This window comes from Penaeus chinensis, chromosome 25, assembly GCF_019202785.1.
Source record: "Penaeus chinensis breed Huanghai No. 1 chromosome 25, ASM1920278v2, whole genome shotgun sequence".
Taxonomy (NCBI): domain Eukaryota; kingdom Metazoa; phylum Arthropoda; class Malacostraca; order Decapoda; family Penaeidae; genus Penaeus; species Penaeus chinensis.
The window spans coordinates 359,304-376,803 of NC_061843.1; the positions used below are offsets into that span (position 1 = coordinate 359,304).

Below are 17,500 nucleotides of genomic sequence, written 5' to 3' on the forward strand. Positions count from 1 at the left end.
GTACAAGTGTAAATTTTCAATACATAGGATAAATTTTATGTGAAGTTATATCATTTGTTTATGCTTTGGATGTTTAACTAGCATGTTCCTTATTTGTTTATTTTAACATAATAGTTATTCCTTTTATGCTGATATGTCTGCATGTTATGTGATGAATTTTAACCACATATTTATTATTTGATTTTCTCTCTCTCTCTCTCTCTCTCTCTCTCTCTCTCTCTCTCTCTCTCTCTCTCTCTCTCTCTCTCTCTCTCTCTCTCTCTCTCTCTCTCTCTCTCTCTCTCTCTCTCTCTCTCTCTCTCTCTCTCTCTCTCTCTCTCTCTCTCTCTCTCTCTCTCTCTCTCTCTCTCTCTCTCTCCCTCTCCCTCTCCCCTCTCCCTCTCCCTCTCTGTCTCCCACTCCCTCTCCCTCCTCGCTCCCTCCTCCTCCTCCTCCTACTCCTCCTCCCTCCCCCCTTCCCCCTTCTGCTTTCCTGTATTTTTTTATTTGCTTTCTTCTCATCCATACTTTCTCCCCCTAATCCTTTCCTAATTCTCTCCTCTTCTTCTCTCCTTGTCTTCCTAATGCTCATTTTCTGTTTCTCTTAATCCCTTTTTTTATTATTGTTGTTTGTACCATTTTTGTTTGAGTAGCTATGCAAAGCAAGGAATTTGATGAGTTTGTATTCAATAAAGTAATTGTGAATGGAACCCCGTTAGGCGACACCGGCCGTCCAACACAGGTGCTCACGCACAGCTATGACATGGAGGAGCTCCGTCCAGACCTTTTGCCTGTCTCCTCTTCCACCACCACCACCACCACTCTAGCCTCTGACACTCTCCCCACCATCACCACCACCACCAATGCCCCCAGTCAAGTTGGTGGAGGTGGTGGAGGCACGGTAGTCAACTCAGGCCATGGTGTCATCTCCACCGCAGTCCGAGCACAACAGACCCAGGACCTTGTGAGACTGCCCCCTCCGCCCTCCAAAGGTGCCGTGCCTGTGGTGTGCCTGTGGGAATGACACCCACACTCCAGTGGGGGCGGCCACCTCGCCCACTGCGGCACACAAGCACTGTTTTCTTGCACTTACACTCATGTTGGGAATTGTCACTTGCAAGCAAAGTTGGATCCTAATATTCCGTCTCTCCATTTTTACTTTGAATTTCTTTTATTTTTAAATGTGTATACATTTTGCTGAATTTTATTTGTTTTCTTCATGTATCATAAATCATCTTATATGTCCATTAATCTTGAACAGATATTTTCCTTCTCTCTTGAAGTGAAAATAAGGGAGCCCAAGGTGTGGATGGCAGTTGCATCATGCCACATAGGAATTTAGGGATAACCTGCCCTTGGTGATTTACACAGCCACTTTCTGATTGGCAAGAAAGATCCAACTTTGGCTTGATGTATGTGTTAGCAGTAGATAAGGTTGACCAAATAACAAATTTGATTCTATGTCATTAGTGATGTCTTCATCAAAAACCTGCTTACTAATTTTTGTTTCATCTCTGTGTATTCTTACAACAATGGTGGTGGGTTATATTCATATGTGATTAAAGTATACTTTTATTTTATTTTTATTTTATTTTTATTTTATTATTATTATTATTTTTTTTTTTTCAACTTATAAACAGGGTGGAAAACTTCTTGGCTTATCTCTGTTATGTTTATGTTAACATGGTGTTGGACATTTTTATTTCTCTGTTTTACCCTTTAACCCAATGCTGCTAGGAAAATGAATAAAAAATGGGGAAAATGCTGTGCTCATTTTCTATATTTTTGTGAAATGTCCCTGCACATAGATGGCTCTGCTAGTGCTTAGCCACAAAGGAGTCAATTAGTAAATCTTGTGACCTTACCTGATTTGAATTGGCAGGAAAAATGTATTTTCTACTAGTGCTATGAATATTGATGGTGTTATCTTTGTTATAAACATTATAATTTATAAACATTAGTAACAGCAAAATAAGATAATGTAAAATATTTTCGTAAATCAAAGAAAAGGGTAAATGCGTGAGACAGGCAGTACTTGTAACTGGCTCATTGGTGACTTAGTACAAGTATAGCCATCTGTGTGTTAAAACAATCAAACAAGTACTCACAGTGGGCATAGCATGTACGTACATGTCGTGCCTGTCGGCATTTGGTTAAAATTAATTACCTTTTCGTAACCCATTTGCCCCATTAGGCAAGAATACATGCCATGCCCATTGTAAGACAAGTTTATTTATTGTATTTACACATAGATGGCTCTACAAGTTCTTAATCACCAAATATCCAGTTATTAGAACTACTTATCTCACCTGTTTACTCTTTTCTTTCACTTTAAGAAAGGGTCTTTTGTATCATTTCGTTGTCTAAAATGTCTAAAAGGGCCTACTTATAGACTCCTTGCCGGCTGAGCACATGTGGAGCCAAAAACTACAGGGGACAGAACATAAATCCAAGGCGAATGGGTTAACATAGCATCAGATTCATAAATGTTATGAGTGAGGTATAAGTTAATATAAATTGGTTTATCTGAGAGTAATACTGCTTTAATGAAATACCAATATGTGTGTGAGGGGTTGAGGTGTGTGTGTGTGTGTGTGTGTGTGTGTGCGTGCGTGCGTGCGTGCGTGTGTGTGTGTGTGTGTGCGTGTGTGTGTGTGCGTGCTCTCGCGCACTCACGTGTGCATGCATGGGTGTGGGTGTATTTATGTTTGTGTTTAAATCTGTATATATATATATATTTGATGATGTCAAGGTGTATATTGTGCTATCATCTTTCAGCAGAAGCGTGAGGTGCAAAACTTATTTTTCTGATAGATCTGTTATTGTGTATATTCGCATAATGAGACTAGAATTGCAAATTTCATGGAAGAAAGGTTCATAGAAAATGTAAAGACTCAGTTTGATTAGATTATTGCCCGAAGATAAATGACATCATGTGATTGATTTTCCAGTGGCTTTTGCATGACAAACAAAACAAAAAATAAAAACAAAAACAAAAACAAAAACAAATAACAAAAAAAAAGAATTGCAGAATGTATTTTGCTCAGTAAATTTCTCTTGACTTTTTTGTGATATGAATCTGATCGAGCTTGTTACTTTCTTTGTTAGAATCCTTACTTCATTATTTATGCATGACGTGCATTGTTACATATGTGTGAATTTGCAGCTTAACAGCATACTAGTTCCTTGTGTGCCCTTACTTGTATCTTGTATCTGTCAGAGTCTGTTTTATGCATGTACATTTGCATTTGTCAAGCTTTGTAGATAGTGACTAGATGCTTTGAACCTTATTGATTATGATTTTAGCTGATTTAGCTCAAGTACAGATCTCATAGTAATCCATGTTTATTAGGCCCCCCATAATGAATTGCTTTCAAAATGCAAACTTTATATTTTTGAGATAATAAAGCATGTTTTTTTTTCCTTTCTAAAGAATCAGTTAACTGTTTGTTTGTTTGTGTTTGTATTAACTTTTTAAATTCAAGCATGGCTTTAGATGATCATGTTGAAATGCATTTTATAATTTTCAAATTTGTCTCCTCTTTCACATCATCTCACAACATGCTTTTTGTTTAACATTGCTGTTCTTTTTACCCTGTTCAGAGCTCCCAGTCAGAAAATCCTATCAATTGTGTATATCAGCAGCTGCTAAAGAAACCTCTCTTGTTGCAGGAGGCACCACCAGAGGGTCGGGACACACTGCGGTCAGCACCTATGATGCTGACGAAGTCCCACAGTCAAATGGAAGCAACGGAATGGGGGGAATGGGAGGAGGTGGCCTGGGCAGTGGGAATGGGGGAGGCCTTGGGGGAAGAGCCCAGAATGGCGGCCGAAATGGCAACGGAAGAGCAGCATATAACGAGAAGACAATGCTCTTAAGCTCAGACGACGAGTTCCAGTGAGGCCAGGGACACTACAAAGGATGTGAGTAGTAAGAGGTTAGTTTTTCTTGTTTAACCTACTGGATCTGGATTCTTCACAGCCATCACATGGCCCAAAATATTGCCGTTAGGCTTACTTGAGCGGCCACTCTGATGGGTGTGGAGCTTGTAGGCCAGGCGCACACAAACACTTGTGTGTGCGCCTGCCTGGCAATATTATTTTCTCCCTTTGCAATATGATTTTCTTTTATTTTGCATAAGCATTTTCCAATGTCTATATTTTTCATTTGATTTGTTTTATCCAGATGGTGATAGACTCTTTCCTTGCACAGACTCCATATCATTTCTGTAGGTAGTCCATAGGTCTGTGCAATAATGATAACACTAAGTAACATTTTGTTATTTGTGTAATTTTTTTAATATATTCAATTACACTCTCTCTCTCTCTCTCCTTGTCTCTCTCTCCCTCTCCCTCTCCCTCTCCCTCTCCCTCTCTCTCCCTCTCCCTCTCCCTCTCCCTCTCCCTCTCCCTCTCCCTCTCCCTCTTTCTCTCCCTCTCCCTCTCCCTCTCCCTCTCCCTCTCCCTCTCCCTCTCCCTCTTCCTCTCTCTCTCTCTCTCTCTCTCTCTCTCTCTCTCTCTCTCTCTCTCTCTCTCTCTCTCTCTCTCTCTCTCTCTCTCTCTCTCTCTCTCTCCCTCTCCCTCTCCCTCTCCCTCTCCCTCTCTCTCTCTCTCTCTCTCTCTCTCTCTCTCTCTCTCTCTTTCTCTCTCTCGTCTATTTTTTAAATTTTTTATACATACATTATATATACATTATACAAAGCACATCAACATGCACAGATGCAACCACACACTTTTTCACCAAAAATACTTAGTTTAGAAAGCAGGAGACCATATTCAGTATACTTATAAATTTGATATTGTACCTACTTTATCTTGTATTAATGTCAGTGTTTTATTTGATTTTTCAGGTTGAGAAGAAACCTTCACTTCCGCTGCTGCCTTTGGGCCAAAGCCTTCGCCTGAGGAGCTCCCAGGGACGGGATTCGTGGACGTTGGGAACTGCCACAATTCTCGGCTTACTTTTGTCTTGTCTTGGCTCTACGTTTATGCTGCTGCTGTCATCTTTCTCCATTTTTCTTTCAATTCTGTACAACCTCATGTGTTTCCTGGTTCTTTGTATCTATCTATCTCTCGCACTTTCTCTCTGCATAGAAATTTATTTTAATTATGGCTTTGTCCATTGTGAAACTAAATTGGAGCACCTGTGGTATTTTTTTTTTTTTTTTTTTTTTTCTGCTCAGACATCAAGAATAAACTGATTATTTTATTGGTGCTCCTCATTTTTTTATATCTTAAAGGGTCATAGCACATAAAATAAAAGAGTTCCTGTATATATGGACATTGGAAGCAAAAGTTCCTGGGGTTATTTCAAGCCTGTTTTAAACCTTAATTTGATATTTGCAGTACTTTCTGTGTACATGTTTTTTTTGTTTTTGTTTTTTTTTTTGTTAAGTTATTCTGAGTTTTTAGTTTTCTCCTTTATATATATATCTTTCTAAGTTTGTAAGACTACTAGCAGGTGCTAAACAGGTTTGAGATGAGATGTGGAAGGGAAGCAGTTCATTTATCCCCCCTTCTAGGGTTCAGAAGGGTAAATGGATGTTACGGATAATTTCCTAGTTTTACCATCCATTGTTTACAAATATTATTTAAACATGTTTCGTAAAGGAAGTTGTGATACAGAAAATCTTAAAAAAAAAAAAAAAAAGTTTTATTTAATTTCTTAATTGCTTTGATTTTCCCCCCCCCCCCCATATCAATAAGAAAGTGTTATTCACAGTCATTCACTTGATACCCCCCCCCCCTTGTCAGAAAGAAAAAAGTTTTATTATTTTCATTCCTTTGATTTCCTTCCCCATATCAGAATGCGACATTCTACTTATACATATATCTGTATACACCCAGGTATGATTGTTATATGTATAATCTTTTGTGATAACAGATTTACAACTGCTTGTCATATATCAAGACATGTTCAAAATGTATAATGTATTTGTATGACGGGACTCTCTGTACAACATTATGATCTTAGAGAAACAAGAGATAAGAAATTTACCTTGAGATAATACTCGGGTATATATTGATAAAATGAAGGAAGGTCATCTTAACTACTTATTCATTTGCGTGTGTGTTGGCGTGTATGTTGCATCAGCTTTCCTTTCTTTAAGAGTTTTGATGTTCAGTTCTCAGATCATCCAGTAGTGCAAAAATGAATCTTATTGTTCATCTTATTGTTTGCATTATGGTACATGTATCTGCTCTGATGGGTGTTGCTTGCCAAGAGGAGAAAATTCACATTGTGTCCAAAATACTCTACCACTGAGTTTGCTAGTTAGCTAATAAGTGGCAAGAGGATATAAATACAGGAAATTGTATTGTTAATGCACAGAAGATTCACATTCCTTGTCTGGCAGTGTCTTATCACGTTTTTTTGAATTTGATATTTCTCTAATCCTTGAACGTGAATGTCCTTGTTGACTGGTTTAAACATGAGTCAGTAATGTAGATATTGCAGAACATTACCAAAACAGGAGAGGAAAATGCAAGGAAATTACTGCAGGTCAGAGCACAGTGATAGACCTTTATTGCCATGGAACACATATAACAGTAAAGTAGTTAAGATGGTCTTGCTTTTTGTAAATGTTGACGGACATTGCTTAAAAAATTTAAAAATTAAATAAAAAATGAGTAAAAAAAAACTTTTTGGCTTCAAAATTTAGCAATTATAAGAGATGAAAGGATATGGTGGTGCAGTCGTTATGATGAATAGCAATTGTCGTTGGATTTTATGTCTCATGGATTGCCGTTCATTTAGGTGAACCAAGTGCTATCCTTGCTGGATTTTAAGATTTTCTGGAGGAAGATGTAGATGAATATTTGACACTTCAATTGTTGCCTATCTACATGATCCAATATCAGTTTCTGCAGAATATGCAACAGTGTATGATATTGCATATGCATAAAGTTTTGTTTTTTTTCTGCAAGGAAAGATATTTTATAGTTTTGTTGGTAATGATTTTCTAATTTATATACTTTTGTAGTTGTCTTGTCAGGAATCTAAATCAGTTCCTTAAAGATTCAGGGTGCGTTTGATAACATTAATTGCTTCTCTTTTTTTATTATGGAAATTTACACATATATATATATACATGCACTCACATAAACATTTGTGATTATTCAAATTAATTTTAATTAGTGTTACACATACTACAAAACACATACACTACAAAATACACATGCACCTACATACACACACAAGCGCACACACACACACACACAAGCGCACACATACACACACACACACACAAGCGCGCGCACACACACACACACACACACACACACACACACACACACACACACACACACACACACACACACACACACACACACACACACACACACACACACACACACACACACACACACACACACACACACACACACACACACACACACACACACACACACACACACACACACACACACACACACACACACACACACACACACACACACACACACACACACACACACACACACACACACACAAACACACACACACACAAACACACACACACACACACACACACACACACACACACACACACACACACACACACACACACACACACACACACACACACACACACACACACACACACACACACAAAATTACCTACATGTGTATACACATCACACACACATGAAAGGCGCATACATACATCTAAATGTAAATGACATGTTTATATTTCTTCTTACTTTCCCCCAAGAAATTGCTATTAATGTTAAATTACTCACCATTATGTTGGGAGTCTTTCCACAAATATACAAGATGTTAAGATAAGATATAACAATCTGTAATGGCTGTCCAGAACATATTCTGATAAATGTTGTATGTAGTGTATGAATTATGTTGTACTTAAAGAACAGAAAAAATATATATATGAATAAAAATTGATGAAACTGAAATAATTTATTCAGTAAACTTGCATGAGAGTTGTTTGGCAAGGTACAAGACTATGTAATACAAGATGTTTTGTTGTGGCTATAGTTTCATGTAGGTAACATATGGATCTTGTAGAGCTTACTAATCCACATGTCGGAAGTGGCCTTGGACAGTAAGTAAACAAGCTAATTTCTGATTATCAAAATTTGGAGCTTTTTGCAACTCATTTCATTGCTAAAAAAAAAAAAAAAAAAAAAAAACATTATGATAGATTTTATATATATAAGTATATATATAAACACATTTTTTGTGTGGTTCTTACTAGGCTTGAGTCCTGATTTTCATATCTTTTGAGAGTCTTGGAGGATAATATTTTCAGGACGAAGTAAACGACAGCCTTTCATATCATCCACCGTATCCGTAGGCACTCGTCTGCTGGTACGTTGTTCTTGGCCATTGCTGAAGTTCCGTTTCTTTTGATATGTCACAAAGTATCCTTCCATGTAACTTTCTCAGTGGAACTGTTGTGTTATTTTTTATAGTTGAGAATAATAATGATAGTAAACAGAAAGAGTTGCCGAGTGACCCACACATGATTGAAGGGATATTCTCCTGCGACTTACCATGCCAGTGATCTAACTATAAGGAGTAGCAGCTGTACGATGTTCCAAGCCATACTTTCGCTCAGCAATTGTAAAGGAAATTTGCCCAAAACCAAAGAATTTATTTGTACCATTCCATTTTAGATATCTTACAATTTATGAAAATGGCAACTTTTTTCTTAAGGCAAATTATAATGCACAAGTTGAACAATTTTTTTTTTGTTTTTTGTTTGTGCCAACTCTTGTTTTGCTGACGTACTTATTAAAGGAGGGATCTTGTTTGTGTAGGCTAGGCCTCTGATTATATTTTCATATAGCATTGATGTGCTGGTAATCATGTTTCATAATCTATAGGTGTGAAATGAATTAATGATTATTTTTCTTAGTCACTAGATAAATAGAATTTAGCGTAATAACAAATTATTTGGATCAGAATATATTGGAATTTGTGTATGAATGTTTCTACTGAAGTGTGACTGGAAATTTCATGTAGCTCTATGAGGTGCACCCACAGAATGCGCAGTATGTGGGTCATACAAGCAGTAAGGGCCAGAACACGTAGCTTTTGTATCTTCTTAGTTGTTGATTTTCCGACAGCATATGTAGCACACCAAATGCAAATAGGAAGTGTGATGGAATATAATTATATTTTTTAGCCAGAAAATATGTAAGGGACGAATAAAACTTAATTGTTTACGGGTTTTATCCTTCCCAAATTTTGCAATATTTTACCAGTAAGCTTTGATAAGAGAAATATTTTCTTTCCTTTTGGTCTTCTCTTTGACTGATGAAATATATTACTTACCAAGGGTCACCATTGTCCAAGGTTATGTTAGATGTTTTTTTTTTTCTTTCTTTTTTATTCTTTTTCCGCTTTGTAAATACAAGATAAATTTATTTTCTCAGCCGGAGATGAAAGGATAATCTTGTACCAATATGCACATTCAGAATTGTTTCCTTCCTCAGATACATAGAGCTTATAAAGTACTAAAGAAGAGTATGCTTCTGATATATAGTAACAAAGCAACCATTTCCCTGTTCTGTAAATATGATTGTATTCTTTATGTGGAGCAAGACAGATAGGCAGAATGAACAGGTTTCAAAGGTCAGTAGAACACCATTATACTATAGGTATAATAAGCAAGTTTGGCTCCCTCTCCAAAGTGGCTGAGTAGTTATTTAGTTATCCCCTATCATATGTTGAACTTTCTCTGTGGATACACTTGTTATGGCTCATAATTTGAACACAGCATTGACCTCACAAAGTTAGATGTACAAGGGTGCAGTGTGCAGGGAGAATTTCTGATAGGCTTATAGGCTGATGATGATATATAGGAATGTGTATATTCATTCAAGAATTTCTTTTCATCTGGTAGATATTTCAGAATGAAAATTTGCTTTATTTGATCACATCATCTATTTTTACAGCTGTATTTTTAAGCTGTATGTCAACCCTGTGTGTATCTCTTGTCTTGCGATTACTACTTGTTTCATATTTATTGAAGTGTGAATTTTTCTTTTTCTCTCTTCTGTCCTGTTCCTTTTATTCATTTCTGTGTATAAGGTTTCTGCTTCCTGTATTCTGTGATGATTTTATATATATGTATTGTCTTTTTTGTCCTTTCTATTGCTTTTTTCTTTAATTTCAACATATTGTTTTTTAAGTGTCCTATTTTCCTTTATATGTTTGCAGGTGTAAAATATTTCTTTCTTTTTTTGTCTCCAGCAAGAACTATTGTGTTTGCCTTTAAATTTGCAAAAAGAAACTAATAAAGATTATCAATTACTTTTTATCAAGTGTATCACCTCACCGCAAGGTTTATATATGCTTTGAAGAATAGCACATTGACTTGCCATATTATTTTTTGAGTACTTCATACAGAACAAATAAACTGCAAGTCTTGTATAGGAACATTCTTGTGTATTCCTGTGATTATTCTCAATCTATCCATTGTGATTATGTGTTTTAATTGTCACCATTGTAATCCTGATATGTTGTAAAAGAGCGTTATGTGTAGCATGTAGCCCATAGACATATATATATATATATATAATATATGAGGTATGAAATCATTGGAGTGGCTTCCTTGAACGTTTTATTTTGCCTTTCCTGATGGCCACGTGAGGGCTGTCTGGTCGGTGATTACGCAGCCTACAAGAAGTAGCCTTTCATGAGGTCAACATTTTTTATGTTCTGGATGTACAGATACATTCCAGTTCCGTAACTGTGAAGTGAGAGGATTTTATTAATTTCTAAGATATATAAACCACTGGAGTAATTTGATAGTTGTTTAAAGAGATTAAACATGATAAATACTGTTCTGAAAATATGGCAAGAGTATAAAATAAAAAATTATTAAATAAAAAATCTATTTTATGAAAATCCAAATAAGAGTCGTACTCAGACACTTTTCTCAGGACCAAGGAGAATTTCAAGGTACAATGTATGATCATTACATTCACAAAATATCTGTGAGCAATTACCTGAAACTAATAATTGTGATGCTTCTCGGAAAACCAACAGTCGGGAAACTTTATCGGATACTGTGTGTGGGATGCCAAGGGGCTTGTGAATAGTCTTGCTCATTGTTGTCGTGGGGGTTCTTAGGAGACGGAGACTGAGGCCTGATGTAGGGGATCAGCCCTACCTTGGACCTCAGCCCTCGCCTCAACTAATTTTGTATGGTCTTTTCTTTCTCTTTATCCCTATCTTCTGTCCGTTTCCTAAGGTGTGAGAGCTGTGCTGAAAGGATGAAAGGCTGGCTTAGTGTCAGCCCTGAACAGCCTCTGGTATTCCCTTGATTAATCACCTAGCCTTTACCCCTTATGGGGATCCTTAGGGGAAGACCATTTCTTCTCCCCACTTATTTCAGACTCACCATGGCCAATAATTTTTTACCCTCATTAGGCGCATTAAGGCTTGCCCCTTCATCAACTACCCTATCTGAATTTGATTTCACTGCCTCTCCTGTGACCACAGACCCAACCACTGATATTAATACCCCCTCATCGATATTTGCTTTCAACTCTATCCATCCCAAATCATCCATCCAGATCATTACTCAACCTTCAGAATACACTCCTTCCCAACATCCTCCACTCCTCCTCCTGCAGTCTTCTTCATTGTATGCCCCCTCCCCCCTTATTACTACTCTTTCTCCTTATTGTCCTTCTCCCCACAATACTACCTCTCTCCATACCAACCCATCTTCCTCTTTCCCTTGTTCTTCCACTGCTTCCACCTCTGCAAACCTTTTAAGTACCCATTCTGGTCCAGACAAGTGGGAACGATTCTTTGTGATTCTCCCTTCAGCCCCTTACTCTGAAAAGACCCTTCTCTTCCAACAACGTCTCCAAAAACAAGTAGGCAAAGTTTCCTTTCACAGTCATTCTGATCATTCACGCCTTGTCACCATTACATCTGAGTCCCAATCTCATGCACTATCTACCCTGACTGCCCTCACTGGCATACCCATTCCTGCTTAACCTCACTCCTTCGTTAATATTTGTACCAGAACTGTATCTGTCTCCCTGACTGGTTGTCCTGTCTATGACAAGAACTGGTCAAACTGTGAAAACGACCTTCTTGTATGCTTCGTCAACTATGATGCAGTGGCAGTACAGTGCTACACTATTCCTCCCAGAGGATAGCATAAGTCCTACACCAATATTGTCAAGATTAGATTCTGTAGACACTACCTCCCCCATGAAGTTCATATTGGTGGAGTGTCCTATCCAATCATATAAACCTCTAGCCCGTCGATGTCAAAAATGTTGGCGTTTTGGCCCCCCAGCCAAACACTCGTTCCACAGCCATATGCCCTCTATGTGCCTAACCAGGTCATGGCCGTTTAAATTGCTGTCATGCCTACAAGCTCGAATCCTAAACGTGACCCAAAAGAATGCCCCATTCCCTCATTCACCCTCCAATACCTCTATTCGGAACTGTTCTACATTCAAAGTATTTGCCGACATCCATTCTCTTCCCCAAGTACCCCCTGCCCCTCTTCCTCCCACTTTCCAAAAAACACCCCCTCCCCTCCTCCATGTGCATCACCATTCCCTCTTCCTTCCTCACCACTCTCACCTGGATGCTCATGTAACTCCTTTATGACACAACAATGTCCCCCCCCCCCCTTCCTGACATTCTTCCTGATACTTCACCATCTTCCCCTGTTCCCTTATCTCACTCTCTTGATTCTTCTCCAACATCTACAACTGCCATTTCTACTCGTTGATTTGTTTCATAATGGCTCTTTTGCAGTTTCTTCATACAGTGTTACTCTCCCTCAGACATATACTCTCCATCGCCCTATACCATTAACCCCTTCCCCTTTTACAAATCTCCACCGTACTTCACTAGCTCCCCCGTCCATACCGCTTTCGCTACCATTCTACTCTACAGCGCTCTATAAACCTTTAACATCTAACACATCTTATCCAAATCGTTAACTAATTTCCACCCATTTCGCCACAATACTTTACCATAGTGCTATATGGTCTTTGATATCTAGCCTTTTTTTGGTTTTAACCATTAACTAACTTACTATGTCTGCCTTTAATTATAGAACACATTCGTAAAGTGAATTACAATAATACAAAACCTCTTGTTATTGCTTCAAAGTATGGTTAAGATAATAACCCATTTTCTACTACAAAGCCCCCTCCCTTACTAAAATCCTGTCTATGCACCTGCGGATTAGGTCAGGTGATCTTTTGTTCTATAAAGTACTGTGATATAAGATAAAGGTAAGAGTAGTTAGGCAAAACCTTAAGAAATATAAATGTAAAAATTAGATATTCCCGTATTTATTCTTCCCAACAAAAGGAACAAGAAAATGGTAAAAACAAAAACAAAAACAGGAAAGGCGAAGGACGAGACGAGCTTGATATGTGCTCTCAAATTCTGGGAAGACGTAATAAGATTAAGAAAAAGAGCGGTGGTGTAAGTCGCGTCTCCCACGCCTGCGCATCTCGCTCTACAGTTCCCAATAATCGCTGGCGTGATCCATTAGTGGGCAACATACACGACGTTGTACTTAATTAAAGTGGAAAATTGAATCCCATATTGCGGATTACATAGTATCAAATATATAATTTCCGACATTTTCTTATTTGATAGGATTACCAGTATGTAGACACAGACAGACAGACGTCAAACTAAATTCATATACACTCGCCATGAACCCCTCTCCCACACTCGCCCACATGCACACGAGCGTTCGTCCATCACCACAACACCCACAGCTAACTCCCGCGACACTGCACCTGAAGGTAAACACACGCACGCACAGTAGGGTGTTTCAATAAATCCGACTTTTTCAGAATCATTCAGCAAGTTGCTGAACAGGCGCCTACTATGCTTAAATGACGACATGCAAAATATTAGACAAATAAACAAATATCTACTATTCGCAATTTTCTATTAAAGTATAATACCATTTCCGGCGCTGGGATGAGGTGCGGCGGCCTCAGCTGTGACCCGCATGACCCACGGAAGGGCATTTCGGTTCATCCGACATTATGGCAGAATCAAACATAGGGTAACTTAGGTCATTGCGAATGATTCCTGGGGACTTCCGTAAAGATTCCCAGTCACAATGCATTTCCATATAAACTTGTGCTACCTTCATCATGCACATTACTCGCTCGCCTATATTGTGGAGACGATCTCGTCAGTGGCAATATGGCACTTCGACGTGTTTGCGCAGTGCCGATACACGTACACTGAAAGAGTTTGGTACCATTGATGTTTTGCCACCTAGACCACTGACGAAGAGTGACATTCTTGCTCGATACTGTGACTTAGAAAGACATGGTAACCAGACACCAAAAGGATGCTCAAAAGATAGCTTGCCATGCAATAATTTGACTATTACGGAATCTCAGATTTTATCCAAGTTGCAGGCGGAAATTGCTGTGCTGTATAGCAAATTCGGCATTAAGACAATATCACCTTGGTATATGAAAGAAAAAATAAAGAAAATAAAGAAAGAGTACTACGACTCCATCAGAAATGTAACACTGAAGACAAAATTCTCGAAAACTGTGATTGTGTCATTCAAGGCAAAGAAAGAACCCCGAGAAATCCTCAAGGAAGATATAGATTGGTATGATGTAAAAGTACAAGGAAGCTATGGATCACTCGGAAGTGTTGATTATCAGGCGCAAAGACGGGAATTTAACAGACTGAAATGGAAGCAGACCAACAATGCAGAAGTCCGATATATATGCAACACTGAAGATATTGCAGAAATGTCTTTTGCCAGTTGGTGCCAGGTGGCTGGGATTTTTTTGTTCCCTCCTACACATCTGCCTGACCATTGACACCATATTGACCAAGCTGGAAGGAGTTTGTGATGGTGATTTGCCCAATAAATTCAAGATTGGAATAAAGAACAACACCATAAAGTCTCTGCAAGCACTGAAAAAAAATCCAAGAACAATCAGAAGTATTTTTGATTTTGCAAAAGTTCATTTCAAAGGCTGGCGTTCTGCTGTGAACAGCAATGGAATGACTCTTTTCAGAACTGCTATTGAAACTTCAAGGAGGTATGCCAGGATTGGCTGTGAACTCGGCTTTCGTAGCAGCTACTTCTCGTCCATCAACAGACATCTGTATAATGCAGATGGTACACTTCTTCCCTTGGCTGTTGATCATGATTACGTCGATGAAGTTGCAAAGATCTTGAAAAGAGGAATTCGTGAAAAATGGCCATACACACCAGCCCTATTCAAAAATAAGTTTGCATACTTGGCCTATGATATGCATGAAATCGATATGTGGAAACCCAAAAGTACCTGGCCATAATCAAATCTGTGAAAGACTGATTGGAGACATGAAAAAATGTGAAGACATAAACAGAATTGTTGTAACAGAAACTAGAGAACGGCGTAGTCGGAGATATGGCAATGTAAACAAAGGAGTAGAATGAAAATTATATTGTATGCAATATATAATGTTCCAAATAAAATCATTACTAGAATCCTTTCCTTTTATATCCTCTTGTTAAATAAAATATGTTACTTCAAATCATTTAAGCGAAGTGAGAAGTCCGAGAGCCAAAGCATGTTCTCGGCGACCAAAGCCCGATTCGATGGGAGTGAACACAAAGTAAAGTCAAGCCTACTAATTGAAAAATTAGTCTTATGCAATTACAGAACTTTATATAATATTAATTTATAATAGAAATAATTTTGATGCAAAAATATTAAATAAAAGTATAATATTGAGGTATTTTAAAAATAAAATAGTTATACCGACAACCGAAAACGAGGTGTTATTTGGCGCTCGAAGCGGTGTCTAAATCATAATTTTATCAAAACTTTCTATTGAAAACAGAGAATGCGAGATATTCTTTGATTTTAATAAAAAATACATTTCCAAACTCAGAAAATTCATAGGCGCCTATTTCTTAACTTGCCCCCGGGATTCGAGCAAATTTTAGAAAATCGACAATTATTGAAACACCCTAACGCACAGGCGCTCTCACACGCACGCGCTCACAGGCGCACACGCACGCACTCACAGGCGCATACGCACGCACGCACCCACCCACCCACGCACGCACCCACCCAAACACCCACTCACCCACTCACCCACCCACTCACCCACCCCACCCACTCACTCACCCACCCCACCCACTAACTCACTCACTCACCCACCCCACCCACCCCACCCACCCACTCACCCACCCACCCACTCACCCACCCACCCACTCACCCACTCACCCACTCACCCACCCACCCACCCACTCACCCACCCACCCACCCACCCACCCACTCACCCACCCACCCACCCACCCACCCACCCACTCGCGCACACACACACACACACACACACACACACACACACACACACACACACACACACACACACACACACGCACGCACGCACGCACGCACAGCACAGACACACAGACACACACAGACACACACAGACACACACAGACACACACACACAGACACACAGACACACACACACACACAGACACACACACACACACACACACACACACACACACACACACACACACACACACACACACACACACACACACACACACACACACACTCTGCCCTGTTGCTAACTAACAAGAGGCTACCCAGATAGACGGTCTGGAACCTAATCCTTTATTTAATTAATAAAGACTCGCATGTGCGTGCTATCATAGTAAATGGATGAAATGAACCTCCCCCAATGAATGTCTTCACATACTGCATGGCCTAAATAGACTGTCTAAACCTCACATAACATTCACTCCGCAACTTGAACCTGAGAAGAGTCGGCCTCGGGCGGACTTAGGAAATGGGCCTTTCAGCGCGTCGCATCATCGCCCGCTGTCGGGGAAAGATAATGAAGACACAATCACGTGGATCTCATAACGTCAAGTGAGGAACATAGACAGCCAAACAAGGGTACAGCACACGAGGCGGAGGCGGAGACTGGGACCCAATGCTGGGGAACTCCCCAACCTTGGGACTCAGCCCTCGACTCAACAAATTTTGCATGGTCTTTTTTTTCCCCCTCCTACTTTTTCCTTTCTGTCCCTTCACCAACCCCTTCTACTATCCACTTCCTAAGGTGTGAGAGCCGTGCTGAAAGGATGAAAGGCTGACTTTGTGCCAGTCCTGAACGGCCTGAGGGAGCCATGGGCACGGTATTCCCCTGCTTTAGTTGTCTAGCCCTTACCCCTCAAGCGACCCTGAGGGGTGGACCGTTTCTCTCCCCAACATACTCCAGGCTTATCATGGCCAACAATGAATAACCATTAACCATTACCATTATTAGAGGCAATGCTTGCCTCTTCATCAAATAGCTCCACCAATTCAAACTCGCCCGATCCCTGACCCCAGGCTCTCCTTTGACCACGGCTCTGAACACTACAACTAATACCCCCTCCTCAATGCCGACTAGTACAGTATCCACCCTAATCAACACCCCAGGAGACATTTCTCCCAACATGCTCAACTTCAACAACTATACCCCCACAACCTTCTTCATCAACTACCCCATCCTCCCTTATACTAC

At 39.4% G+C, this 17,500-nt stretch overlaps 1 protein-coding gene across 3 annotated transcripts in view; it reads left to right on the top strand.

Annotated features, from left to right (window-relative positions):
• The window catches only part of LOC125038471 (transmembrane protein 184B-like), a 14,211-nt gene extending 7,003 nt beyond the window's left edge, over window positions 1-7,208 (top strand). Inside the window, exons 7-9 of one of the 3 annotated variants that reach the window (XM_047631949.1) lie at window positions 699-971; window positions 3,652-3,917; window positions 4,830-7,208. In XM_047631949.1, the coding sequence (XP_047487905.1) occupies window positions 699-971; window positions 3,652-3,881 (503 nt within the window). In that variant the 3' untranslated portion in view covers window positions 3,882-3,917; window positions 4,830-7,208. The remainder of the gene's footprint in view (window positions 1-698; window positions 972-3,651; window positions 3,918-4,829) is intronic. The other 2 variants (XM_047631948.1, XM_047631950.1) reach the window with 2 other exon arrangements.
• Window positions 7,209-17,500: the final 10,292 nt, after the last annotated feature.